Below are 27,996 nucleotides of genomic sequence, written 5' to 3'. Positions count from 1 at the left end.
TCAGGGGAGGAGAGGCTGAGAGCAGGGGGTGCCTCCAAGGCCTCTGAGGGAGTCCCCTGCTCTGCCAGTGCCCCTTCCACCCTCCCCGAAGTAATTTTCATTTCCTGCTCCCAATGGCCCATTGGATTCAGGCTGGCCACTCCATTTCCCAAAGCCCCAGAAAGACTGATGCACTCAGTGCCCCATCCCAGCAAACCCAACCCCATCCCCTGTGGATGGCCAGCCTTGTGCCCAGTCTGACTGGTGGTCGCTGGTTCTGCCCGGAAGGTGATTCACTCCAAGAACCTTCTACGCAGCGGAACCCTCGTGGGGTCCTTCAAGATGGATGTGGGAACTGTGTACTCGCAGCCAGGTGAGTAGAGCCGGCACCAAACTGCCCAGAGGGGGCTGGTGAGTAAACAGATGCAATGGGGGCAATGGAATTCTCCAAACCGTGGTGGAGCACCCATCACGGGTGGGTAGCCTCAGCTAGAGGAGGGGGATTCAAAGACCTAATGCAATGCAGTGCAGCCCCTTCCCTCATTGAGTTTATCATCAAAGATGGGCTGAAACATAGCTCTAGAGCAGATAAGAACTTTGGAGGCCATCATTTTTCAGAGAAGGAAACTGAGGTTCTAGTCAATATCTCTAACACATGAACCCAGGTCCCCTGACTCCAGACTTAGTGCTCTTTTTACTATATAACCCTGTTCCCTCAGAACCATCATAAGACTTGGAGCTGCAAATCAACTAGTCCATCTCCTTCCCATTTTATTTTTTAACCCTTACCTTCCATCTTAGAATCAATACTGTGTTTTGGCTCCATGGCAGAAGAGTGGTAAGGGTTAGCCAATGGGGGTCAAGTGACTTGCCCAGGGTCACACAGCTGGGAAGTGTCTGAGGCCAGATTTGAACCCAGGACCTCCCATCTCTAGGTCTGGCTCTTAATCCACTGAGCCACCCAGCTGCCTCCCTCCTGCCCATTTTAAAGAGAAGAAAACAAAGGCTCAGAGGGTTAGCTGATTCGCCTAAGGTCACATAGGAGCATCAGGATTCCAACCCACATTGGCCAAGTCCAGATCCAGTACCCTTTCTGGGACCTGTCCCTGCCCCCTGTGCACACTCACGTAGAGTACACGGTCCAGTGGGAATAGATGTAGAGAAGAGGTCCAGATAAACTCTATGGGAAATCTGAGGCTGAGGAAATCATTTCCCTCTGTGCCAAATGAGGAGGCCCCCATGGAGCAGGACTGGCAGGTAAACTAGACCTTCAAGGAAGAAAAGGATTTCTCCAGGAAAGAGTCAATCCCAGACTCTCTAAGTAGTGGCACACAGAGCAAGCTGATTAGTCAGAGGGTGATGGCCCTGAGGGACTTCGTAGGATCTACAGGCACTGACAGTATTTTCCATTCCTTCTCCAGTAGAGAAATGCCCAAGCTTAGCAACTAGTTAGCAAACTAATTAAGGGGGCAGCTGGATGGCTCAGTGGACTGAGAGCCAGACCTAGAGACAGGAAGTCCTGGGTTCAAATCTGGCCTCAGATACTTCCTAGCTGTTGTGACCCTGGGCAAGTCATTTAACCTCCATTGCCTAGTCCTTACCACTCTTCTACCTTGGAATCAATACCCAGTATTGATTCTAAAATGGAAGGTAAGATGCAAAAAAATAAATGGAAGGTAAGATGCAAAAAAATAAATGGAAGGTAAGGGGGTTAAAAGTTTTTGAGGCTATTTTATAGCTTCTTTAGTTCTTAGGCACATTTTTACTCTTCCTTCTGGTACCAAAACTCCCCATTAAAAAATCCCCCCAAAGTGAGATATTTGGAAAGTGTTTTAAAAGGGAAGCTAGGTAGCTCAGCAGTTAGAGCTTCAGACTTGAAGTCAGGAGGATTTGGTACAAATGTAGCCTCAGATACTTCCTAGCTGTGTGATACTAATCAATATTAAATGTCAGTTCTAAGGCAGACTAACAGTAAAGGCTAGGCAGCTGGGGTTAAGTGATTTGCCAAAGGTCATATAGCTAGGACGTGTCTCAGGTCAGATCTGGACCCAGAACCTCTGGACTCCAGACCTGGTGCTTTATCCACTGTGCTACCTAGCTTTCCCTGTAAACCCCTTTCCAAGTGTCATCTCATTTTTTCCCTCACCACAACCCTAGAAGAACGATGCTGTTGATATTATTCCCATTTTACAGATGAGGAAACTGAGGCAGGAAAGGTTTAAAGGGATTGCCCAAGGCTATATAGCTAGGAAGTGTCCAGGGCCAGGTTTGAACTCGGATCTTCCCAACGCCAGGTCCAATGCTCTATCCACTGAACCACCTAGCTGCCATCTAACTACATAGGGGTACCCAGTTCTGGCTGTGGTTCTGTGCACACAGCAAACGTTGGTCAGCAGACAAGTAACAAGATCCCCCTAGCTTGATTAACAACTACATGCCGGCTCCATGAGGAGGGACGGCAGACACACGAGCGGGAGAAGAGCTGTTTCCATAACATTCCAGAGCAGTAAATGGGCACTGCTCAGTGAAAGGTGATCAGCAAGGCACAGGAATCCCAGCACGGGTATCAGATGGGAAGGAAGAAGAGAATGTACATGATACACACACAAATGAATAAGTAAGCACCAGCATGGCTCAGAGGACAAGCACTGACGAAGCGGCCCAGCTTGGCAGATGGCCATGCACTTGTATACATGTGTTCCAGTGAATGAGTAGTCATAGATCCTCAACTCACGATGTAGTGTAGTAGGCACCATATTGGACTTGCTGCCCTCAGAGGACCTGGGTTTGGATCACAGTGATGTTGCTGGGTGACCTTGAACAAATCACTTGGCCATTCCAAGAATGTCATTTTTCTACTCTATAAAATGAGGTTGGACAAAATGACATCCAAGGTTCTTTCTAGATCCAAATCTATTATACTGTGAATTCAGGGACCATTTAGTGCCTCAAAGAAAATTTAGGTGGGGCAACTAGATGGCACAGTGAATAGAGCCAGGCCTGGAGAAAGGAGGTCCTGGGTTCAAATCTGACCTCAGAGACTTTCTTGCTGTGTGACCCTGGGCAAGTCATTTAATCCTCATTGCTTTTTTGTCTTAAAGTTGTAACAAGGACAGAAAGTAAGGAGAGACAGAGAGACATGCAGATAGAAAAAGAGAAAGAGAGACAGTGACAGAGGGAGGGAGAAAGGAAGGAAGGGAGGAAGGGAGGGAGGGAGGAGAAGCAGACAGACAGAGAGACAGAGAGAGAAAGGAAGGGAAGGAAGGAAGGAAGGAAGGAAGGAAGGAAGGAAGGAAGGAAGGAAGGAAGGAAGGAAGGAAGGAAGGAAGGAAGGGAGGGAGGGAGGGAGGAAGGAAGCAAGGAAGCAAGGAAGCAAGGAAGCAAGGGAGGAAGGGAGGAAGGGAAGAAGGGAGGAAGGGAGGAAGGGAGGAAGGAAGCAAGGAAGCAAGGAAGCAAGGAAGCAAGGAAGCAAGGAAGGAAGGGGGAAAAAGAGAAATAAAGAAACAAGAAAAGGAAAATAAATGTTGTCTTGTTAGTGTCCTTCCACAAAAGCATTTTGGAATCCCCATCCATATCTCTGCCTTCAATTTTGCTAACAATGTTTGGAGCCATATCTTCTCAGGGCTCAGCATACTTTTTTTTTAACCCGAACTTCCATCTTAGAATCAATACTGTGTATTTTTTCTAAGGCAGAAGAGTGGTAAGGGCTAGGCAATGGGGGTCAAGTGACTTTCCCAGGATCACACAGCTGGGAAGTGTCTGGGGCCACATTTGAACCCAGGATCTCCCGTCTCTGGGACTGGCTCTTAATCCACTGAGCCACCCAGCTGTCCCCTCAGCACACTCTTAAATCTCTATGGTTGGCAGAGTGAGCGATGCTCTTGGGTGCCCCTTGGCCTCAAACTTAAGTAAAAGAAGAAATGGAGAGGAACAGGAAAAGTGCCTTTGGTGAGGAAAGATGGAGATAGATGGCCACTAGCCAACATGTGCTGTGGGCAGGGAACCACAGAAGGTGGTACTTACTCCAGACACTTAGATGGTAGCTGGGTGGCGTGGCGGCTAGCCACTGAACCTGGAGTTATCCTTCCATGACAAGGGGTCATAGTCATAGTCATAGTCAGCCTGACTTTTCTTTTGTCAAGTATCTGATAAACCCTTTAAGGCTGTTTAACAAGAAATAGAAAAAGAACAATGAGCTTATAGTCAAAAGATCTGGTTTCTGGTGCTCACTCTGCTGTTGCCTAGCTGTGTGCCTCTCGACAAGTCACTTGAACCTTTCTAAGCCTCATGTTCATCATCTGGAAAATGGGGTAAGGCTAGAACCTACATCCCAGGCTTGATAGAAGAGCAGTGCTTTGTACTGAGCCGCTGTGAGCCTGTAGTCTCTGTGTTAGCCACGTCCACACACCCTGATGTAACCACAAGGAGCTGAGAATCTGTTTTAACCCAGCATGATGGTTGGCCAACATGAATGCCTTTACTTTCTGCCATCCCTTGGATGTGATGCTGGGGTAACTGCTTAAGGATCCCCGTGTCATTATAGATAATAACGAGGAAAGCCATTCCTTCCCTAAACGTTTTCCTCAACACAACCATACAAGGAGCAGGACAGGTATTATTATCTCCATTTTAAAGACGAGAAAATCCTGAAAGGGGAAGCTTGCTCAGAATTTAATGGCTCATCGGAGAGCCAAGACTTAACCCAGATTTCCTGACTCCGATTCCTGTGGGCTTGCCACTTCCACTCCATTGCCCAATATCTATAGAAGAGACTAGCCAAGCCTCACAGATATAGAAACGGTTAAGTGCTCAATCTCCAACCTGGATTACTTTACTATTTCTCCATCCATCAGATCATAGGAACAAATATGAAGTCTCTCATTTGAATTTTTAAAAAAGCCTTGTTGGGGCAACTAGGTGGTGCAGTGAATAGAGAGCCAGACCTGGAGATGAGAGGTCCCAGGCTCAAATCTGACCTCAGACCCTTTCTAGCTGCGTGACCCTGGGCAAGTCACTTTCACTCAATTGTCTGGCCCTTTAATGCTCTTCTGCCTTGGAACTGAAACTTAGTATTGATTCTAAGTCAGATGATAAGGGTGTTTTGCTTTGTTTTAAAAAAAAAAAACCTTGCAGATATCTAAAGTGTATAAGATAGAAGAGAAAATCTTGACTTGAGCTGGATTTTACTTTTAGCTTGTGTCTACACTATCCCAAAGCAATCAATTGACCGATCAATTAAAGAATAAATTAGCCAAATCAATTGTTTCATTAAATTAACCCCAAAGCCCAGTGTGGACACCAAGAGAATTTTGCTCAGGCTTCCATTTGTGCATACTTTTATATTTTCTATCATGGTTTCAATAATCTTGGGACAGCTGGGTAACACAGTGGACAGTGTCAGCCTAATGTCAAGAAAACTCATCCCTTCCAACTTTTCCTGGGTAGAAGACTCTGGAATGGGTAGGCTGAGGGTGTCCAGAGAGGGCTGGACCAGGGAGGGACTTACTCAGGCCAGTACCTGTTTAGCTTCCTAGTTTAACTAATTATTCTTGCTAACTAGGTGCAAAGGCATCTTAGGTGGTACAGTGGATAGAGGGCCAGGGCTCAAGTCAGGAAGTCATGTAAAATAAATTCAAATCTGGCTTCAGACACTTGCCAGCTGGGTGACCCTGGGCAAGTCATTTAGCCCTGTTTGCCTCAGTTTCCCCATCTGTCAAATGAACCAGAGAAGAAAATGCCAAAACGCTCCAGTATTTTTGCCAAGAAAACCCCAAATGGAGAGTTGGACACAACTGACACTATTGAACAGTAACAATAAACGATGCACTGAGCTCAGCTGTTTCTTGGCAGCCCTCTAACTTCCAGGGCCTTAGGGGAAAAACCTTAGCTCCACTCCCCTACTTACAGCTCTGATAATTTATTGCTTAATCAACCAGAGTTCTCTCAAACCTAGCTGCTTTATGAAAGGCTCCTTGTCTCCAATTTAATGAGTTTTTCTTTGTGAGGAAAATACATGTAAAACTACTTAGTACAAAGAAAGCCACTTTTATCTCGTGGAGGCTCAGATGGAATGAGAAGTTAGGAGCAATGGAGACATCTAGGGAAAGGAACTGTAGTGTTTGGTATTCATATAAAGACACCTCATCGATAGGCTAAGAAAACTGAGGGGGCAGCTAGATGGCACAGTGGCTAGAGTGCTGGGCCTGGGGTCAAGAAGACTCCTCTTCCTGAGTTCAAATCTGGCCTCAGACACTTCCAAGCTGGGTGATCTTGAGCAAGTCACTTAATTCTGTTTGCCTCAGTTTCCTCATCTGTCAAATGAGCTAGAGAAGGAAATGGCAAACCACTCTGGTGTCTTTGCTAAGAAAACCCCAAAAGGTGGTCACAAAAAGCTGGACATGACTGAAAAATGACTGAACACCTGAACACACACAAAAAAATGAGTCTCAGAGAGGTTAAGGTACCCAGGATCACAATCTTAATAGAATAGATTTAAACTTAGAAGGAACCATGTAGTTCAACCCCCTCCTTTTACAGATAGTGAAACTGAGGTCCAGAGATGTTATATAACTTGCCCCAGGTCACAGAGTCAATAAATGGCAAAGTCAGGATTCAAACCCAAGGCTTCTGATTCTCAATTCAGTGTTTTTCTACTGGACCACGCTGCCTTCTATCTTTCCAGTGGGATGCTGGTTCTTTGAGGACAAGGACTGTTCATTTTTATTAGAATCAAGGACTGATCCCACATTTGAATGATTCAAGCTGAGAGGAGCCACTGGGATTCCTTTTCAAGAGAAGATTGGAGAGGACCTGTGTTCAAATCCTGCCTTTATCACTCACTGCCTATGTGACCTTGGACATGTCACTTAACCTGGATGGTCCTAAGATGTAAAATATAAGGATTGGACTAGAGAGTCTTAGGTTTCCCTCCAGTTCTAAATCTAAGCTCCTATGATTCTGTGGTGGGTTTTGAAAGACATCCTTATATTTGCCATGTTGTCCAGACCTGGCCAGAAGTAATTTACAAAGGACAGCTTTATGGACTCTCAACCTGAACTGTAACATCAGTCACCAGGGACTGCCACCCCCTTTCCTCACCTCCTGCACCCCCCAAACAGGACAGATTGGTTCTATGAAACAAGACTGGGAGCCACCATGACAGATTTCATCACAGGATTTGGGAAGGTGCTAAACCCTGGAGGGAAGGCGCTAGACTTCTTAACATGGGAAAGCCTGTGTCAGGTGTGTGCTGGAGCCAGCTGGCATTGTCTCATGAGAAGCCATTGTTAAATTTTCAGTGTAGGCATTTACACTTCAGAAATAGTAAATGCTACAAATCAGAGCTGCATTTGTTGACTGTCTGGACTTTAAAAAGCAACAGAGAAAGTGTTAGCAATGCAGAATTAACTTAAAAGTCTTTGGGAGCATATTTTGTTTTTCTAAGAGCTGTTTAGGAGGCATCTTGGTAGCTCAGTGGATTAGAGCACCAGACCTGGAGTCAGAAGATCCTGGGTTCAAATCTGGCTTCAGACACTTCCTAGCTCTATGACCCTGGGCAAGTCCCTTAACCCTAATTGCCTAGCCCTTACTACTCTTCTGCCTTGGAATTAATACTTAGTGTTGATTCTTTTAATTTTCTGGACTACATGTATTATGATGCAAAACATAACTTCCACATTGGTCATTGTTTATAAGAGAACACTCATATGAAACCATAAATAAACGAATATGGAAGATAGTTTGCTTTGATCTGCAACTGATTCCCATAATTCTTTCTCTGGAGATGGATCACATTCTTTGTCATAAGTCCTTCAGAGTTATCCCAGATCATTATATTGCTGAGAGCAGCTAAATCTTAGTACTGATTCTAAGACAGGAGGTAAAAATGTTTAAACTGGTTATTAAATATTCACTAGGGATGGGGGCAGTTAAGCGGCGCAGCAGATTGAGAGCCAGACCCAGAGACAGGAGGTCCTGGGTTCAAATCTGGCCTCAGACACTTCCTAGCTGTGTGACCCTGGGCAAGTCACTTAACCCCTCATTGCCTGGTCCTTACCACTCTTTTACCTTAGAACTGATATATGGTATTGATTCTAAGATGGAAAATAAAGGTATACATATATATATATATATATACATACATATATAGCACAGCCTTGCAAAGAGGCAAACTTAGAATCACTAACTGTCTGAATAAAGATTCCGTCACAGATGCACCTAAAGGCATGTAAGCTTGCTGTTATCAATTTTCACTAAGTCTAAAAACATAATCCCCTTCATAGAAACTGCCCAGAGCCCAGAATCTTCTTTGGTCTCACGGTTAAAGGCTGCCAATGTATTGTTTCCCCAGGAAGCCCAGGATCATATTGAGTCACAGAATCTCTGAGTTGGAAGGGCTCCAAAGAACATTTGTCCTCCAGAGCTTTGAAGGAATTTAACCCACACCTGAAATGAGAATCCCTTCTATAATATACCCAACAAGTAGCTCTTCAGCCATTGCTTGAGGATTCCCACAGGGAGTGGGCCCCACTACCCCCCAAAATAGTCCATCCCACTTGGGGGCAGCTCTAATTCTTAGGAAGCTCTTCCTGACATTTAACCTATAATTATCTTTTTCCAACCTCCTCTCATTGATGTAAACTTGGCTCTCTGAGATGGAGTAGAACAGGTGGAATCCCTCGTCCACCTGAAGGCAGTTCTTATCCCCTGTTGCAAATGTTCTCTTCTGTAAGCTAAAAAGACTCCCTTCCCCAGATCCTCATATGGTACTTTCTCAAGGTCCTTCATCCTCCTCCTTTGTTCTGCTCTCAAATGAAGAGCTGGCTCTTCTCTTTGCCAAGACCAGCCTCTCTTCTTGGGTCCTTGATGGTATCATTGCCTCCATCTCCTCAACTCTCATTGCCTTCTAAATCCTCTGCAATCTGGCTTTGGATCTCATCCTTCAAATGGAATTGCTCTTTCCCAAGTCACTGATGATATCTTCATCCATCACTACTTCGAGTGGCCTTTTCTCAGTCCTCAGCCTTGACACCGTTGATAAGTTTTTCTGGATACTCTATTCTCTTTGGGTCTCATAACAGTGCTCTCAGCTGGCTTTCAACCTTTCAGGTTGCCCCTTTGGAATTACATACAGTTTGAGCCAGATGTCCTATAAGTATTTCAAGCTCAATATGTCCAGAACAAAACTCATAATTTCCCTCAAACTCTTGCACTTCTTTTTAAAACCTTTGGCTTCCATCTTAGAAGAAATATTGTGTTTTGTTCAAAAGAGCAGTAAGGGCTAAGCAATAGGGGTTGTGACTTACCCAGGGTCACACAGCTAGGAAGCATCTGAGACTGGATTTTTAAAAAAATATATTTTATTTTACCAATTACATGTAATAACAATTTTCCACATAAGTTTTCTGAAATTATAAGATTCAAATTGTCTCTCTCCCTCCCTTCCCTCCGGCTTCCTGGAGACAATAAGCAATTTGATCTGGATTATACATGCATTATCATGCAAAACCTATTTCCATATTGTTCATTGTTGTAAGAGAATCCTTATTTAGCACCAATATCCCAAAACATAAGCCAAAATAAACTAAAGTGAAAAATCGCATGCTTTCATTCGCATTCTGACTCCCACAGTTATTTCTCTGGAGGTGGATAATGTTCATTGTCACAAGTCCCTCAGAATCCTGAATCATTATGTTGCTAAGTTTTTACCAATTGATCATCCCCCAATAGTGCTGTTACAGTACACAATGTTCTTCTGGTTCTGCTTATTTTCTTCTGAATCAGTTCACGTAGGACTTCCCAGTTCTTTCTGAAATCATCTCATTCATCATTCCTTACAGCATAATAGTATTCCATCACCATCATATACCACAATTTGCTCAGCCATCCCCAATTGATGGACATCCCCTTAATTTCCAATTCTTTGCCATCACAAAAAGGGTTGCTATGATTATTTTTGTACACGGGGGTCCTTTCTACTTTTTTTAAAAATCTCTTTGGGATACAGACCTAGCAGCAATATTACTGGGTCAAAGGGTATGCATAATTTTGAGGCCAGATTTGAACTCAAAGCCTCCCATCTCTAGGCCTGGTTCTCAATCTACTGAGTCACTTTGTTGCCCTAAACTATTACTATCTATTACTATTAAAGGAACCACAATTCTCTCAATCACCCGGGCTCCCAGTCTCAGCATCATCCTTAATTCCTCACTTTCTCTCTCCCCACACATCCAATCCATTGTCAAAGCTTGACATTTCTACTTTGATGACATCTCCTGTCTATGCTACTTTCTCTTCACTCATTTAGATATAGCCCCAGCAAGCCCTCATCACTTCTTGTCTGGACTATATCAATGGTCTTCTCATTAGTCTCCCTGCCTCCATTTTCTCCTCATTCCAATCCATCCCCAACTTGGCTACCAAAGTGTTTTGATTTTTTAAGAATAATTTTGTTGTTGTTCAGACTCTCTGTGGTATCATTTGGGATTTTCTTGGGCAAGATACTGGAATGGTTTGCCATTTCTTTCTTCAGCTCATTTTACAAAAGAGAAAACTGAGGCAAAGAGAGTTAAGTGATTTGCCCAGGGTCACCTACCTAGAAAGTGTCTGAGACCAAATTTGCAGTCAGGAAGATGAGGCTTCATTCTTTAAGTGCTCTATCCACTGCGCCACCTTGATGTCTAATAGGAGCAACAACATGTAAAGAGCTACACAGAAAAAAAATACAGAGCAGATGAAGGCAATGTGGAAGAGCAAGGCATGAGCAGCTAGGGTAGGGAGAACCAGGAAAGGCCTTTTGCAGAAGGGGGAATGTAAGCAGTCTTAAAAATGCCAGCAAAGCTATGAGGTAGATAGGAGAGGGCAGATCATTCCCAGGCATGGGAAACAGCCAGTGCAAGGGCCCAAGGCAGGAGATCAAAGGTTGTCTTCTAGGAAGTGCAAGTAAGCCAGAGAAACCAAATCATGGAGGCCAAGAAGTCTGAGGAAATAGTAAAGGCAGGAAAGGACCAGCTGGTAAGAGCTCTAAATGCCCAAAGAGGAATACAGGATGGAATCCAAATCCCTATCATCCTCTCCCCCTCCCTCTAGAGCCAATTTCTATCAATTAGCAAACTACAAGCACTGCCTGCTCTAGAGCCTTCTGCCATTCACCTCTTCTGATATTATACCTTCTGATCTGATACTGGCAGAAACCTCTTCTTTTTGCAGAAGGATAAGAAATCAAGGAATGAACAAAAGCAAGTAGACTCCTGTTTTAACGTGTTAGATTATGGTTCTTAACCTGGGATCCATGGGCACTCCTCCAAGGGATCTGAGAGTTTATTTCAGAGGATGCATTAACTTGGATGGAAAAAAAACCAACAACATTACAGCCATGTCTTTACTAACTACCGATTGGAATTTTGCATTTCCTTCAATCATGAATTTTTTAAAAAATTTATTCTGAGAAAGGGTCATAGGCTTCCTGAGATTGCCAAAAGGGACCATGAAGGGCCCTTCTGGTAAATGTTTAACAACTGCCCCACTCTGCCAGAAAGTATGTATGCATTTCACACTTTTCAGTTTAATCTATATTATTATTGTGTTTTCCATCACTTTCTGAAGTATAGACAATTAACAAAATAATAAATTAAGACATAATTTGTAATATTTGCCAATTTTCAAGGAGCAAATGTTTCCATTGAAGATTTAACATTCTACTCTTTAAGGCTCACAGTTCCAGCACACCCAATTAAGTTCATCACTGCCCAAATGCTTCACCCTAAAGCCTGGCTTCTCCATGTTTCATCCCTTTTTCTTCTTTTTTTTTACTGAATTATATTATTTACTCTTACAATAATATTTTTAAACCAGTAGAAGCAGCAATGATACAAATGATTTTTCAATTTTCAGAAATTCAATTAAAGACTCTCCATAAGAAGTCTATGCTGATTTTTTTTTAATTATAGAAATTCTGGGGGCAGCTAAATGACTCAGTGGATTGAGTGTCAGCACTAGATCTGGGATCCCTTCTTCTTAAAATGCAAACACTTCTAAGAAATAGTCACCCCATCCGTTAAGCTCACTTGTCAGTTCAAAAGTTAATAGGGATTCACTGCTAAGCAGCTAAGAGCCTGAGCCTCTGAGGTGGGAGGATCATGAAGAAATGTGGGACTGTAGGAGAGAGGGGAGAAAACACTGATAAAGGAGGCAGGAAGCCATTCTCAGGAACAGGCGATACACAATCATGCTGCGGACCATGGCATGCCAACACCTGGAACAGAGACAGACCCTTTGCATCATTGGGCAAGTGCAAGGAGACCAGGGGAAGCCAACCCCTCAGGGCCCAGACTAAAGTCCCTGTGAAAATCAGATCTTGCCAAATGCAGAGAGAAACTTGATGCTAGATTTAAAAATGTAATAAAGTGATTTTAAAAATACTTCTATTGAGAGTTCAAAACAGTGAATCAAAATAAGCTAATGATGACTATACATATCTATAACGGGTTTTATTTTCCTTTATCGATGGTAGGGAGGGGAGGAAAGAACAGGAAATTGAAAATAGATGTTTAAATTTTTACATAGATTTTTAATTTTTAATCATAACTGTTTTTAAATTTTAATTTTTAAAATAGTATTTTACTCTTTTCCTCAATTACATAAAAAAAATTTTTTTTAACCTTTGGTTTAAATTTGAGTCAATTCTAACCTTTCTCTTGCTCTGTAATTGGGTTAAGTAACTTACCCCAGGGTCACACAACTACAAAGTGCCTGAGGGCAGATGTGAACCCAGGACCTCCCAACTCCAGGATTTGCTCGCTATCCACTGAGCCACTCTATTGCATCTTTGAGCCTTGAACCATGTTTTTTCTCTGTACTCAGAAAGTTATTGTTTGCCAATGTGGAGATTAGCTGCCCTTTTTGCAAATGGACTGACTTCTGTATATATATCTTAACTTAGAATTATAGATATATATTGGATAAGTGGCAATAAAGGAAGACAATTAAACAATTAAAGAGTCAAGACAGCAAGCATTTATTAAGTAAGTGCCAGGCTCTGTGCTAAAGAAAGGCAAAACCAGTCCCTGTCCTTGTGGAGCTCACAAACTAATAATATTTGCTACCTGAAAACAATTATATACAAACAAAATCTATGTACAGGAAATGTTGGAAATAATCTCAGAAGGAAGACGAGAATATTAAGGAGGCCTGGGAAAGCATTGCAAGCACTGGTTTTCTGGGACGCAGGATGGGTCTGGAGAGGTCAATGCCAGCTCCTAGCGTTTCTACAGAAACCGCCTCAGAATCACAGAGATTATGATTCTGGGGTGGTGATCTGGGTGGACCATGTCCCCTAGTTTTCTAATAATCAGAAAAGAGTTCCATAGATATGAGGAGCAACAACATAAAATAAAACTAGTTTTCTTCTGTGACTCATGAGCGAATTCTGGGGGCAGTTCCCCAAAAAAGCCATTCCAGGGATTCATTGAGCAGTAACAACAGCATCAAAGAATTACGTGGCACAGTGTATACTGCACTGAGCCTGGAGTCAGGAAGACCTGAGTTTAAATCCATCCTCAGAAGCTTACTAGCTATGTGACCCTGGGCAAGCACTTAACCACAAGGGTTTGCCTCAGTTTCTTCAACTGTAAAATAGGGGTAAGTAATAGTCCCTATCTTCCAAGATTTTTGTGAGGATCAATTGAGATCATATTTGGAAAATGCTTTGCAAGCTTTGAAAAAAAAATTATGCAAATAGAACTCAGCTAGGTGGCTCAGGGGATTGAGAGCCAGGCATAAAGACAGGAGATCTTGCTTTCAAATCTGGTCTCAGACGCTTCCTAGCTGTGTGGCTCTGGGCAAGTCACTTGCCCCTCATTGCCTAGTCCTTACCACTCTTGTCTTGGAACCAAAGAAAGAAGGGAAAGGTTAAAAAAAACTATGTAAATGCTAGCTATTAAGGGACAACAATTGTTCAGATGTAAGGATTCTTCTGTGTTTGGCTATTTTAAAAAACTAAACCCTTTTCTTTACAGTCACACTTCTTCTGTTCTGGTAAGTTAGCTGACATCCTCAGTTCTGAATGAACTCAATTTGAATTATGGTCAAGAGACAGACAGAGACTTAGAAGTAGGAACCAAATAACCATTCTTAAGCTAATGACCTCTGCTTGTTCTAGGAGCTAACAGTGTTTTCCTAAGTGGGTCTCTGTCTGTCTGTCTGTCTCTGTCTTTGTCTCTCTCTCTGTCTCTGTCTCTGTCTCTGCTGTCTGTCTGTCTCTGTCTTTGTCTCTGTCTCTGTCTCTGTCTCTGTTTCTGTCTGTCTGTCTGTCTGTCTCTCAGTGGGAGGAGGGTAAGTTGAATTCTGAGAAATGGGCACAGCATCAAGACCCCTTACCTCTATTTGCAGAACACCAGTTCCATCACAAGTGGGCTATCCTGTCAGACCCAGATGACATCTCCGCTGGGCTGAAGGGTTATGTCAAGTGTGACATCGCCGTGGTGGGCAAGGGAGACAACATCAAGACGCCCCACAAGGCCAATGAAACCGAAGAGGATGACATTGAGGGGTGAGGACTCCCACCTCATCCCAGTCCCAGGGGTTCCCGGATCTCAGCCCTTCCTCAGATCCAGCACAAATATATTTGCCCCAGAGTGTCAGCCCCATCCCCAGTGTCTACCTGCCTTGCCTCCCCAGATGGCAGCCCGGAGAGCCACTCTTGGCTTCCAGAGGGATGCAGGGACCTCGAGCACTCTCCCAGAGGGAGCCCTTGGCATAGCACTGAGTCTCCTCCTCATATTAGGCATCCTTTTCTGCTTGAGTGGGAACAGAAGAGGGAGAAAGGGAAGAACAGATGGGCCTGGGGCATCTTCCCTTAGACAGAGGGCAGAAATCTAAAGGCAAACACAAATCGAGAGGGCAATTATTTGTCATGCAGATGCTTAAATCTGAGGGCAATGAAGGAAACCAGGAGGGAGGAAAGGGACTAAAGCACATCTAGGTCCTGTGTCCAATAGGCCAAAGGAGCTGGAACAAGTCAGGCAGAATAAAGCATAGGTCCTAGTGTAGAGGGAAAGGGGAGCCAGGCTGCAATGCCCTCAGCTGGATGTGCCGGCAGGAACTTACTGCTCCCTGAGGGGGTGCCCGCCGAGCGCCAATGGGCCCGCTTCTATGTGAAGATATACCGGGCAGAGGGGCTGCCCCGCATGAACACAAGCCTCATGGCCAACGTGAAAAAGGCCTTCATCGGTGAAAACAAGGACCTCGTCGACCCCTATGTCCAAGTCTTCTTTGCTGGCCAAAAGGTACCAAAAGGGTGCTCGTGATGTCAATAGTTCAGTCAGTTAACAAACATTTATTAAACACTTACTGTGTGCCAGGTATTGTGCTAAGTGCTGGGGTTCCAGAGAAACCCCAAAACAGTGCCCCTGCCCTCAGGAAGCTCATCGTCTAATAGGAGAGATAGGGAATACACAGTGTAACTGAGGTGACCTCAGAAGGAAGACTCTAATGGGGAGGGAGGAGATGGGAAACGGAAGTTTGAAGCTTTGATGATGGGTCTAGCAAGGGACCGAATGGTTAGAGCAGGGCAGATGGAAGCTGGGTCTTTACCTTTCATTCTTAGACTTGGAACTGTCTAGAGCAAGAGTTTGTTTTGATTTTTAAACCCATACCCTCTGTCTTATCGAGTCTAAGGCAGAAGAGCAAGAAGGGTTAGGCAAACAGGGTTAAGTGACTTGCCCAGGGTAAGACAGATAAGAAGTGTCTGAGGTCAGATTTGAACCCAGGTCCTCCCAACTCTAGGCTGTATCTACTGTGCTACCTAGATACTAGAGTAAGAGTTTTTAACCCAGAATCCATGAAATTGTGTGTGTGTGTGTGTGTGTTGATAATCATATTTCAATATAAGTAGTTTCTTCTTTAATCCTATGTATTTTATTTTGTGTTTAAAATTATTATTCTGAGAAGGGTTCTATAGGCTTCAATCAGAATGCCAAAGGGGGCCCTGATACACACACACACACACACACACACACACACACACACACACACACACACACACACACAACCCATTAAAAACCTCTGCTCTAGAGTTGGGACTGAGAAGCAACAAAATCAAGAGTTTGAGAGATTAAAGGAATGAGAACACCAAGAGGAAAAGAGATTGGAAGAGTGAGGGTTGGAGGACCTAAAAACCCACAGGGCAAATCATGACCTCATTGGACCCTAGACATTCAATTCAATTCCAAAAAAGCTTACTAAACTCCTCTTCTATGTCAGGTACAGTGCTAGGTGTTAGGGATAAAAAGGGAAAAAAAGCAAGCAATCCCTGATCTTAAAGAGCTTACATTTTACTGGACATGACAAAGACCTCAAAACCCCATAGGAGGCTTAGCTAGGTAACTCAGTAAATTTGAGAGCCAGACCCAGAGACAGGAGGTCCTGGGTTCAAATATGGCCTCATTCCTAGCTGTGTGGCCCCGGGAAAGTCACTTAACCCCAGTTGCCTAGATCATACATTCTTCTGCCTTGGAACCAATACACAGTGTTGATTCTAAAACAAAAGGTAAGAGTTAAAAAATAGAAGGTAAGAGTCAAGTCCTCTCACTTCAGAGAGTACAACGATCACAGTGGCCAGAAAAGGGAGAATTAGGATAAAAAGGAGGAAAGGGGAAGATAACGTTTACCAGAAAGAAAAGATAAAATCTATTTTCCCTACTTTTCCCCCAAACCACCATCATTCCTTCATCTGCACAGGGCAAGACATCTGTGCAGAAGAGCAGCTACGAGCCTCTGTGGAATGAACAAATCGTCTTCACAGACCTATTCCCTCCACTCTGTAAACGCATGAAGGTGCAGATCCGGGACTCAGACAAGGTCAATGATGTAGCCATTGGCACCCATTTCATTGATCTGCGCAAGATTTCCAATGATGGAGACAAAGGTCAGTGGCAAGAAATGGGAAAGGCTGATGGCAAATAAGGAGCAAGGAGAAGGGAAACAGATTAAAAACCCTTGGAGTATATGGGCAGTCCCATCCAAGAGCTCCTATGACACAGTTGTAGGGTTGATTCATGAGAGAGAGAGAAGTGGTGGGAAGGAAGGAAGGAAGGAAGGAAGGAAGGAAGGAAGGAAGGAAGGAAGGAAGGAAGGAAGGAAGGAAGGAAGGAAGGAAGGAAGGAAGGAAGGAAGGAAGGAAGGAAGGAAGGAAGGAAGGAAGGAAGGAAGGAAGGAAGGAAGGAAGGAAGGAAAAACATATTAAGAGGATTAGAGATAGAGTGGCTTTCTACCCAGGCAGAATAAGCTGGACCCCACTTAACTAGCCCCCTCACCTCACATCCCTGAAACTCAGATAACAGGCATGTCCAGGAGAAATCTCTTGGAAGACAAAATTGGACTAGGTGACCCTCAGGTCTTACCCAATTCTAAGACTTCTTTATTTTATGAGAGCACCTTAAAGAATTCTGTCCCCACCCATGCCACTCCCAGATTATCTTTATCTTCCAGGTTTGTGGGGAGCTTGAGGATCCAGACCAGTGATTCCTTGGGCATAGGGAACTTTCCATGAGGAAACTATAATCATATAAATTCCTTCTAGGAATGCAAATTGATCAACTTTGCAACATAGTTGTTGTTTTAACTCATACTTTCTATCCTAATAACAACACAAGTACAGAAGAGCAAGGGTTAGGCAATGGGCATTAAGTGACTTGCCCAGGGTCACACAGCTAGGAAGTATCTGAGGCCATATTTGAACCTAGGACCTCCCAACTCCAGATCTGGTTCTTTATTCACTGTGCTACCAAGCTGCTCCTACAACAGCTTTATAGAAGTGCCTGGGGCACTGAGAGGTTAAATTATTTGTCCAAACTCCTTCAGCAATTATGTTTAAGAGGCAGGACTTGAACCCAGGTCCTTCCCAACTCTGAAAGTATCAGATTTTACTTACTAGGAAGACAGTTCTGTACCCATTACACCATGCTTCCTCTCATCTAATTAATAGCTTATCCCTCAGAATGTAAGTTCTTTGAGGTCAAAACTCAAATCTCATTAGCTTGCAGGTCACCTACTCCAGGTGCCATAAAACAGAGATCTTTATTGAACATTGAACCTCTTGCCCAGTTTCCAAAAGAGAGTAGATATGCTCAAAAAAGTCCTTTCATATATGAAAACTTTGAATTCTGCCCCCTCCAACATGGCCAATAAACAAACTGTATCAACTAATCAAACATACTGTGTGCCAGCTATGTGTCCCTGGGAAAGTTACTTATCCCTCTTTGCCTCAGTTTCCTCATCTGTAAAATGAGCTGGAGAAATAAATGACAAACCATTCCAGTATCTTTGTCAAGAAATCCCCAAATGAGGTCACAAAAAGTCAGACATGACTAACTGGCAAAATGACAAAACAAAATCTACCAGGCACATCCTGGCAGAAGATTTTGTATCCAGAGGTGAAAGAGACCATAGGATCACAGATCTGCAGCTAGAAGGGAGGTCAGAGGCTAGCTAATCCAACACCCTCATTCTATAAATGAAGAAATTAAAGTCCAGGAGAGTTAAGGTGATTTTCCCCAAAGAGTAACTGGTAGGACTGGGATTTGAACCTTTGGTCCTGCTTTTCCCATTATACCATTCTGACTCCATACCTTCTTCCTAAGGAATAACCTCCCCCTTCCCCAGAGAACTCTTCTCCTTTGCAAAGTCTAGACGAGGCTAGGGAGTTTAAAGGAGGAAGTGATGGAGAGAATGACAAGTCTCACCCTAAATTGTGCCTCCTTCCCAACTGGACTTTGTGGAAGGTCCACTTCCTACTCTTTTCCAAACCCTTGTTTCCCCTTTTTCAGGCTTCCTGCCCACTCTGGGCCCAGCCTGGGTGAATATGTATGGCTCCACTCGAAATTACACCCTGTTAGATGAGCACCAGGACCTGAATGAGGGGCTGGGTGAAGGAGTCTCCTTCCGAGCCCGCCTGATGCTGGGTCTAGCTGTGGAAATATTGGACACTTCCAACCCTGAGCTCACCAGCTCCACCGAGGTGCAACTGGAACAAGCCACACCTGTTTCTGATGTGAGTCTCATTGCTTGGCCATGTATCCTAAAGTCTCACCCCACTTAGCCCCATCCCAACCAAATCTCTTACTCCTTTCATGACCTAGAGATGGGACTCCACTCATTCAGCATCCCAACCTCACTTCTTGCACAGCCTAGCCTAGCAAAGTCAGGTGTTAACCATCTGCTCTTCTTAGGGCATGTCTGGGCCAGTTATATGCTCTTTTGTCCAAGGCTAGCATAGCATCAGTCCCCAAAGTTCTCCCTTCCTAGAGCCCCAGTGCCAGGTTCTTGGATCTGGCCAGAGCCTCCAAATGGAGAACTGGCATCCCTTTACCATATGACTCTTCCCCACCCTTAGCTTTATCCTCAGCCGGAAGACAACTAAGAATAGAGCTCATCTTAATAAAATGGTGGCTAAATGCTGACGAATCCAAGCGGGAGTTTCTCACAAAAATCCCTGAACCCTTCCTTGTCATTCTCAGTATTATAAGTTTTAGAGGTCAAAGAGAAATGTCCCAGTACAAAGGTTCTGCTCATGAGAAGTCTGAGGTCCTCTGAAACTCTGGTCCCAGAACTTCTCTGCCCAGGTTGTGACTCAGTGATTCCCCACTCTACCTCCTCACCAGAGCTGCACAGGGAAAATGGAAGAATTCTTTCTCTTTGGAGCTTTCCTGGAGGCCTCCATGATTGACCGGAAGAATGGAGACAAGCCTATCACCTTTGAAGTCACCATAGGTCAGTGCAGCAACCATGGTAAGATCAACAGCTTCTGACCTCCTGTCTCTGAACCCAATCCAAGCCCCCTTGTCATTCTGTCTTCTTCCTCCCCTTCATATACACGAATATGCACATAATGCATATACACATCTCTGAAAGGTGAAGGAATCTGACTCCTCCGGTAAATAGGAGAGCTAAGTCATTACCAGAACATCAGGAAGGGAAAGGATTTCTTGGCATAGAAGCATGGGCATCTCAGACTATAACTGAACTCTTACCTTTAGGAGGGACTTCTGGGGAGAATCTGGCATGCTAGTCATACAGATATCACTTCCACATCACAATTTTCCCCAATACAGTTTCAATAGATCACTGGTCAGTAGAGGAAATTAAATGGGAATTTGGGGGGAGTTTTGCAGAAGTCCCAAACAACATGCAAAGGCCAGCAGATGACACATAAAAAGTTTAGAAACTCAGAAATGTATAAATGTATAGTATTATATAATATCAACAAATTCAGTCTTCTTCTCTGGTACAAAGGGAAAGTCAAAAAATTTTACATAGATTTTGCAGATTGTGGGGTGTTATACTCCTAACTCCCAAGATGTGGAAGGGATACATTTGGGAGTAAGAGAGAGAGAAAGAGAAGAAAGGGAGGGAAGAAAAAAGAGAGGAAAGAAACCAAGTGAGAAAGAGGGGGGTAGAATGAGATTCATATTTTTATTCAATACTTCTCTTTTACTTCAAAACTGATGAAACCCCTCACATGTCTTCCCTTTTTCCCTCTCCCCACTTCTTCTCATCTCTCTCATCCTTCCCTAAATCCCACAGTGATGGATACATGGAAGGGTGAAGAGTTATGTTCTGGACTGATGATAGTCAGCCATGGATCAGTTTCAGTATTTTCTCTTCCCTCATCTGAAGGAAGCAGTTACAGTATCCTCATTCTGCTTTCAGGGAACTATGGCAATCAGGTAGATGGGATGTCTCGACCCCAACGTCCAAAGAAGAAGGAAGGTGGGGATGAGGAAGAAGTGGATCTAATCCAAAACTCCAGTGATGATGAAGCAGATGATGGTGGAGATCTGGTGTCTGTCTCTTCCTCACCTCCAATGCGACCCCAAATCACAGATAGGTAAGACTGGAACAGGAGAGTAGAAAGAGAAAGAAGAGATTAGTAGGGGACTATATGGTAGCAGTGAGAGGGGGTCACTGCACAGAGATTCCTTATCTATAGGTAGAGAGCAGCTATCCCCCTGCTCTCAGTATATGTTCCCTTCATACTCTAGAACTTATATATCCCATGTCAGTGCTAGTTTGCTTTACACTCTGCTTCTTACTGGCACAGTTTTAGATTAGACCATCTTACCTCCCTTCCATCTTTCTTCTCAGCCTTCTCCTTAGCTCATCCCTTTACTTCTGCCTCATACTCCAGGAACTACTTCCATCTGCCCTACTTGGACCGCAAGCCCTGTATCTACATCAAGAGCTGGTGGCAAGACCAACGTCGACGCCTCTATAATGCCAATATCATGGACCGGATTGCAGATAAACTGGTCAGTGCCCTTGATCAGAGGCAGAGGGGAAAACTTGTTAAGGGAAGTGCCACCTTTGTAGTTAAGAGACCCATGTTCTAGTCCTAACTGCCACTACTTCACTAGGGGTCTTGAACAAGTCATCTCCACTTCTTTCTTCATCTACAAAATGACAGATTTGGAGTAGATGATTTCCAGGTCCTTTTCAACTCTGACATTCTTTAGTTTTCTTTCTGAAACACCCTCAGTAAAACATAGTCTAATTACAATGTCCTCAGACCACCATTCTGTAACAGGGTTGCGGGACAGATCACTTGGTTCACAGAGATGCCTCTAATCCCTTCCTTTCCTTCCATTCCCAAAAGTAAGAAGAAAATACTAGATGGAGTTGAATTTAGGACCAGTATGGGGAGACCATCCTATCTTGGTACCCTCAATTTTCAGAACAATGGAGGGCCTCACCAGGAAAGGAAGTTTGGTCATGGAACATGGAACCATGGAACACAACAGAGACTAGCTTGAGTTCCCTAATTTTGATTCATTCACTTGAAAAAACTTGTCCTAACTTATCAAGATAAGTCTCCCCCCCCCCATGGGGAAGGGCTATACTGGGAAGATGGGCAAGGTATAGAGATGATGGCTTATGTCTCTTGTCCTACTCTCTCCCCTAAATCTTCACACCCAGGAAGAGGGCCTGAATGACGTTCAAGAGATGATCAAGACAGAGAAGTCATACCCAGAGCGTCGGCTCCGAGGTGTTCTGGAGGAACTCAGCTGTGGCTGCTAGTGAGACAAGAAATAGGCTTGTGTGTGCTGGAGGGAGGAGAGAGTCCATTTAAGGCTGAGGGAACCAAAGGAAGAGGAATAGAAAATGAGGATGAAGTGGGGGAGTCAAGGGAAGAGGAATGGGGAAAAGTCTGGCAGGAGTGGGAATGGGCAGAGGACAAAGCTGGGCAGAATAAAGCTAGGATGTGGCATGGAAAGACAAACAGTGAGACATCCATATGAACTCAACTTCATATCTCAAGATAGACAGGGACAGGGAAAGCTAAGTGGATAGAGAGCCAGGCCTGAAGTTGGGAGGGCCTAGGTTCAAATCTGACTTCAGACATTTTCTAACTCTGTGACCCTGGGCAAGTCACTTAACCCCCATTGTCTAGCCCTTACCCCTCTTCTGCCTTGGAATCAATAATTAGTATTGATTCTAGGACAGAAGGTAAGGGTTTAAAAAAAAGATAGATGGGGACAATAAAAGTGGAATGAGCTCTGAGAAAGCTCACCCAGCTACAGGTCCTGGCTTTGTCTCTTGCAGTCGATTTCTCTCACTTGCTGACAAGGATCAGAGCCAATCATCTAAAACAAGGCTTGACCGGGAGAGACTCAAATCCTGCATGAGGGAGATGGTGAGAGCAGGAAGATGTACAAGGAATAAATAATGAGAAGGGTTGGATGATGGGGGAACCATGATGGGGGAATCTAAGAAGGGACTGGACAGGATGTAAAAAGAAGAAACTTTGAGGGGTTTGGGCTTAGAGAAGAGGGAAAAACTAAGAAAGGGGGAAACTGGCTGCAGTTATAAGGTTGCCAGGTCCCAGACAAGGACAGAAAGCTCAGGGAAGGATTCTGTCCATCTCTGGGATCCCCACAGCTGCCCCTTCCCAGAATCAATCCCACAGGTGGTGGAGTTGACCATGAGGCTACCTTAACCTTCCCTAGACTACAACTCAAGCATCTTCTTGAATCCTTTCCCGTTGTGCCTATCCCCCTCCCTGTGCTCTGGGGCCCCTCCTGGCCTCTGCCCATCTTTTGCCACACACAGGAGAGCATGGGGCAGCAAGCAAAGGCTCTGCGGGCTCAAGTGAAGAGGCACACTGTGCGAGACAAGCTGAAGCTGGTCCAGAACTTCCTCCAGAAGCTGCGATTTCTGGCAGATGAGGTATAGGATCTGGGGAGTCCATTAGACAGTACTGAAGGTGTTCCTAACCCAGCATTGCCCTGGGTCCTAGACAAGATGTGAGGGTAAGATCCAGCAAATGTCCTTCCCACTCCCTAAGAAGGATCACAATGAAAATAAATGACAGACCTGACATTCAAGTTGTGTGACCTTGAGCAAGTTAACTTGTCCTCTCTGGATCTCAATTTCCTCATTTGCTAAATGAGAAAATTGAACTAAATGACTTCTAAGGTCCCATCTGGTTCCAAAATTATGATCCTATGTATCCAGGGAACTTATCAATTTGCAAAGACAAGACATATGTGGTGCCAGAAGTAACAATTTTTAAAATTTCCAATTTAATTATTAACTTAAATTTGTTCATTTAAACCAAATATTTCTTAACTAAACAAAGCAGAATGTATACATACACATGAATATTATTGTTTTCAAAGCAGTCATCTGGTGATGCTTTCTCAGGAAGAAGACTCCAGGCAGGAAGGGAGTTCTGGCATTCATCCCCTGGTCCTCCCCTGATCTGGGATATTTCTCCTTTTTCTACACTTAAACTTGACTCTGCATCTGAGCTTTTGCTGGCCAGTTTGGCCAAATTGTTAAGTGGTACTCCCTTCTAACTTCTCTCCTGATGTCTTCAGACCAGGATCACACTTGACATCGACATCCCCTTTTATTTATATAGTGAGGCTTTATCTAAGAAATTAGACTTATGAAGAGAACTCAACAGCTCATAAGAGCTAGTTTCCTCAGAAAGCAGAGTGAAAAGCAGTGGTTAGAAATTACAAAAAGATAATTTTAGACTTGATGTCAGGAAGAACTCCCGAATTATTAGAATGATCCCAAGTAGCAGTAGCTGCCATGAGAGATGGCGGGTGGTTCCCATCAATAGAAGTCTTTGAGCAGAGTCTGAAGATATACTCATCATGGATGTGACAGAGAGGAACTTTTTTTTCAAATATAGGTTGGAATAGATGAATGCTGTGATCCCTTGCAATTGCAAGGTTCTACATTTCTGCAAAATAAGACAAGACTTTGAGTTCCTTGAGGTTGCTCCCCTCAGTGTGTGGCACATAGTAGGAATTAAATAAATTCTTGTTGATTTGACTAGAAGATAAAACACACTTATGGAGAACTGAATTGCCATCTTGTAAAGTGGGGGAATTGCATTCTGAAACATCCCTGAACTATTAATTTGTAGAAAATAGAATCATAGATTTAGAGCTGATAAGAATCACTGAAGCTATCCAGTCCAACTGTATCTCTTCATAGAGATGAAAAAACAAAGTGCCAAGGAGGTGAAGTGCTTTACATGAAGTCACATATGTAGCAAGTGGTAAGCCTGGGCACCAATGTAGCTTCCTGAACTAATTGGCTTTGCTCCCATCAACCTTGCTGGACTTCCAATATCACCATATTCTTTTTAATATAGGGGATTCAGAGAAGACCAGCACCTTTGACAAGCCCTTTTCAAGGCTGCTCATCCATCTTTAGGGTCCTTTGAAATACATTGAGCTTGGCCAGACATTGAAGAAGCCAAGGTCATCTACTACATCCTGAGCCATCACCAGTTGCCCTGGCTTCTGTTTTGCTAGTGGACTTGGATGACTGGAAGAGATTGAGGTTGACCACTTTGTTGTAACTCTACCTCATTTAAATTCCATGATATCACTGATCCTCTTCAAAAACAAAGGATGAACAACAACATTATTCTTAATCCTTTTCATTTCAAAACTAGTATCCTCCCGCCAATTTTCAGGGCCAGACTATCATGAGCCTTCAGTCCTTCAAGTGAGCAAAGTTCCACCCACCAAATGCATGGAAAAGGATGCTTTATCCATAAACAGCACACTCATTCCATGGATGCTTCCACTTCCCCAAAGAGGAACTTTTGTTTAGATTATATACAAGTACTACAGGAAGACTGGACTAGTTGCTTTAGAGAAGGAGTTCTTAAACCTAGGGCACATGGACTTTTAAAATATTTTTATAACTATTTTAATGTAATTTGATTTCTTTGTAATTCTATGTATTTTGTTTAAAAACATTGACTTGACAAAGAGCTCACAGGTTTTATCAAACTGACAAAAGGATACACAACACAAAAAATGTTAAGGACCCCGGCTTCAGAGTCAGTTTCATTCCTGACAAAAGAAAAATATTAATTCTCCAATTAATTTACTCACTTTATTCATCAAAATTGAATGTTTTTAGCCCTAATAGTCTAGAACTCTGGAATCCTCCCACTCTGATGATCATTGGATTTTCTTGGTCTAAGCTTAGTCCTAGTATTCTATCTATCAGTCAACCAATTAACAAGCATTTATTAAACTATTTCTGTGTGCTAGGCACAGTACCAAGTGCTAGAGATACAAATCAGTCCCTGCTCTCAAGGAGTTCACATTCTTATGGGAAGAGACTATATGTTGTAAAGTGGTAGATACCAGATACACAGAGAGCAAACAGATCTCATCTAGCTTGCCTTTCCCAGAGCCCCAAGAAGATGCCTTCTCCTCTTCCCCCATCTTTCCCATTTCCCCAACTCCAAGTCCAGCTTCCTCTGTTCCACCCTACCCTTGCCAACTCAAAGACCCCACATGTGTTTTCTCTCCCAACACAGCCCCAGCACAGCATCCCAGACGTCTTCATCTGGATGATGAACAATAACAAGCGAATTGCCTACGCTCGGGTACCCTCCAAAGATGTTCTCTTCTCGATTGTGGAGGAGGAAGCTGGGAAGGACTGTGCCAAAGTCAAAACCCTATTCCTCAAGGTGCTGCTGGGTTGGATTAAAGGGAATTGGGAAGGAGCAAGGCTAACCCAAAACTTTCCTAATAGTTCTGCATAGCTAATGGCCACCACCATCACATTCCCCCTCCACTGCACACCAATCAATCAGCATTTACTATATGCCAGGCATAGTGCTAGATCCTGGAAACATAAGTATTGAGGCAGACCCTGCTCTCAAGGAAGTTATATTCTAAACTCACACATGCATATTCTTCATGGGACCTCAGCTCAGACAAAAACTATAAAGAAGTTGATATTAAGGAAAGAGTGAGAATTTGAAAATCCAGAATCTTCTAGAAATCTAAAAATCTAGCCTTTGCAGCCTTTGATAGAAGAGTCAAAGAACAGAAACAGAGAACAGTGGAGAGATGTGGAAGGAATCCTGGGGAAAGACTGCATTAGATGAATTGGGTACCAGAATGCTTGGGCGCTGTGGCCCATTCTCTTCCACTGTGACTCAGTAGTAAGAAAGCTAAGCCTAGTGGGTAGAGCACTAAACTTGGCATTAGGTAAACCTAAGATCAAATCTAGTATAGCCTTGGGCAAGTGACTTAACCTCTCCTAGCCTCAGTTTTCTCTCTTGTAAAATGGGGATAACAATATCACTTACTCCATGGAGTTGTTGAGGTTGATAGAAGATCATATACAAATGTTTCGTAAATTTTAAGTAAGGTCCTATGTCAAATATGATGATGATATTATCTCTAGCCTACTTAATCTAGAAATACAGGGGATATACAATAAAAGGGGAAATTAGGGGATGGGCTGCTCCTCCCTAAGCCAGGCCTCCCTCCTCCTCTTTCTTCCCACTCCAACATTCCCCTTCTGCAAATCCAGGCTAAAGGGTACCAGGTTGAAAAAGATCTGGGTAGCCAGGGCCCTGATTATGCCTCAGTCACACGTTCCTCCTTACTTTCCTTACCATCAGCTGCCAGGAAAGCGGGGCTTGGGCTCAGCTGGCTGGACAGTACAGGCCAAGCTGGAGCTATACCTGTGGCTGGGTCTCAATAAGCAGCGGAAAGACTTTCTGTGTGGCCTGCCCTGCGGTTTTGAGGAGGTCAAGGCAGCCCAGGGTCTGGGCCTGCACTCCTTCCCCCCCATCAGCCTCTGCTATACCAGTGAGTGTGTGCCCCTATGGGGGTCCCTGTGGGTGATTCCCACCCCCTCCCCCAACTCTGGTCAGCCAGGCCACCTCCACCTGCCCACAGCAGACTCTCAAAGTCAGTTTAGTTCAGTTTCCTGTCGCTCCATTGGACAGGTCCCCGTCCAGTCAGCCTGTTGCCCCCGACTGAGCCAGGCCTTGGGGCCCCCTCACCCAAAGGACCATGGTGGCCAAACCTTCAGAGCCGGGGAGAGCTATGCCAAGGAAAAGGGGAAGAGGAAGACGAGTGCCAGGCTTGGACATGCCCACGGGGAGGGGAGTGCCCTGGGAGGCTCGGGCTCTTATTGCTCTGTCCTTCCATCCCCATCTAGAGAAGCAGGCGTTCCAGCTCAGGGCCCACATGTACCAGGCTCGAAGCCTCTTTGCTGCCGACAGCAGCGGCCTCTCGGACCCCTTTGCCAGGGTCTTCTTCATCACTCAGAGTCAGTGTACAGAGGTGAGATCTTCTGAGAGACGCGGTATTGATTTCCAAAGATACGGAGGCGGAGGTCTCCTCGGGAAGATGAAGGAGGCAGCAGCTAGCCCGCTCTAAAAGAGGACTGGAGGCCTGGGAGATCCCTGGCAAGATGCAACGTGGTTGGCCTGGGGATATAAGCTCAAAACTCAACTAAATCTTGGGGGGGATAGAGGACCCTTGCAGATAGTCCTGCTGCCTGTGACAGTAACCATTACTAGAGGCTCATTCATTTTCATGAGTTAAATTCAATACAGCATCGACTAGGAAAATATTTCTTTGTATTAACTGACGTGCTTCTCAAGCTTGCTGTGGCTTTCTCCCATATAGGCTCCAATTGATTTCCTGCCACTATTTCCCCCGCTTTCATCCCTCTATT

General features: G+C 44.1%; 1 protein-coding gene across 3 annotated transcripts in view; it reads left to right on the top strand.

The window, feature by feature from the left end:
• OTOF (otoferlin) overlaps positions 1-27,996 on the top strand; it is a 181,508-nt gene that overhangs the window by 115,754 nt on the left and 37,758 nt on the right. For all 3 annotated transcript variants that reach the window (XM_007475949.3, XM_007475948.3, XM_056813149.1), the window contains 14 exons: positions 268-352; positions 14,368-14,527; positions 15,077-15,263; positions 16,717-16,903; positions 18,804-19,027; positions 19,638-19,746; positions 20,686-20,863; positions 21,164-21,284; positions 21,949-22,049; positions 22,576-22,666; positions 23,083-23,199; positions 25,832-25,984; positions 26,930-27,119; positions 27,475-27,599. In XM_007475949.3, the coding sequence (XP_007476011.1) occupies positions 268-352; positions 14,368-14,527; positions 15,077-15,263; positions 16,717-16,903; positions 18,804-19,027; positions 19,638-19,746; positions 20,686-20,863; positions 21,164-21,284; positions 21,949-22,049; positions 22,576-22,666; positions 23,083-23,199; positions 25,832-25,984; positions 26,930-27,119; positions 27,475-27,599 (2,028 nt within the window). The remainder of the gene's footprint in view (positions 1-267; positions 353-14,367; positions 14,528-15,076; positions 15,264-16,716; positions 16,904-18,803; positions 19,028-19,637; positions 19,747-20,685; positions 20,864-21,163; positions 21,285-21,948; positions 22,050-22,575; positions 22,667-23,082; positions 23,200-25,831; positions 25,985-26,929; positions 27,120-27,474; positions 27,600-27,996) is intronic.

Source organism: Monodelphis domestica, chromosome 1, assembly GCF_027887165.1.
Source record: "Monodelphis domestica isolate mMonDom1 chromosome 1, mMonDom1.pri, whole genome shotgun sequence".
Lineage (NCBI taxonomy): Eukaryota > Metazoa > Chordata > Mammalia > Didelphimorphia > Didelphidae > Monodelphis > Monodelphis domestica.
The sequence above is the reverse complement of the archived record's forward strand: the minus strand, read 5'-3'. Positions and strand labels throughout refer to the sequence as shown.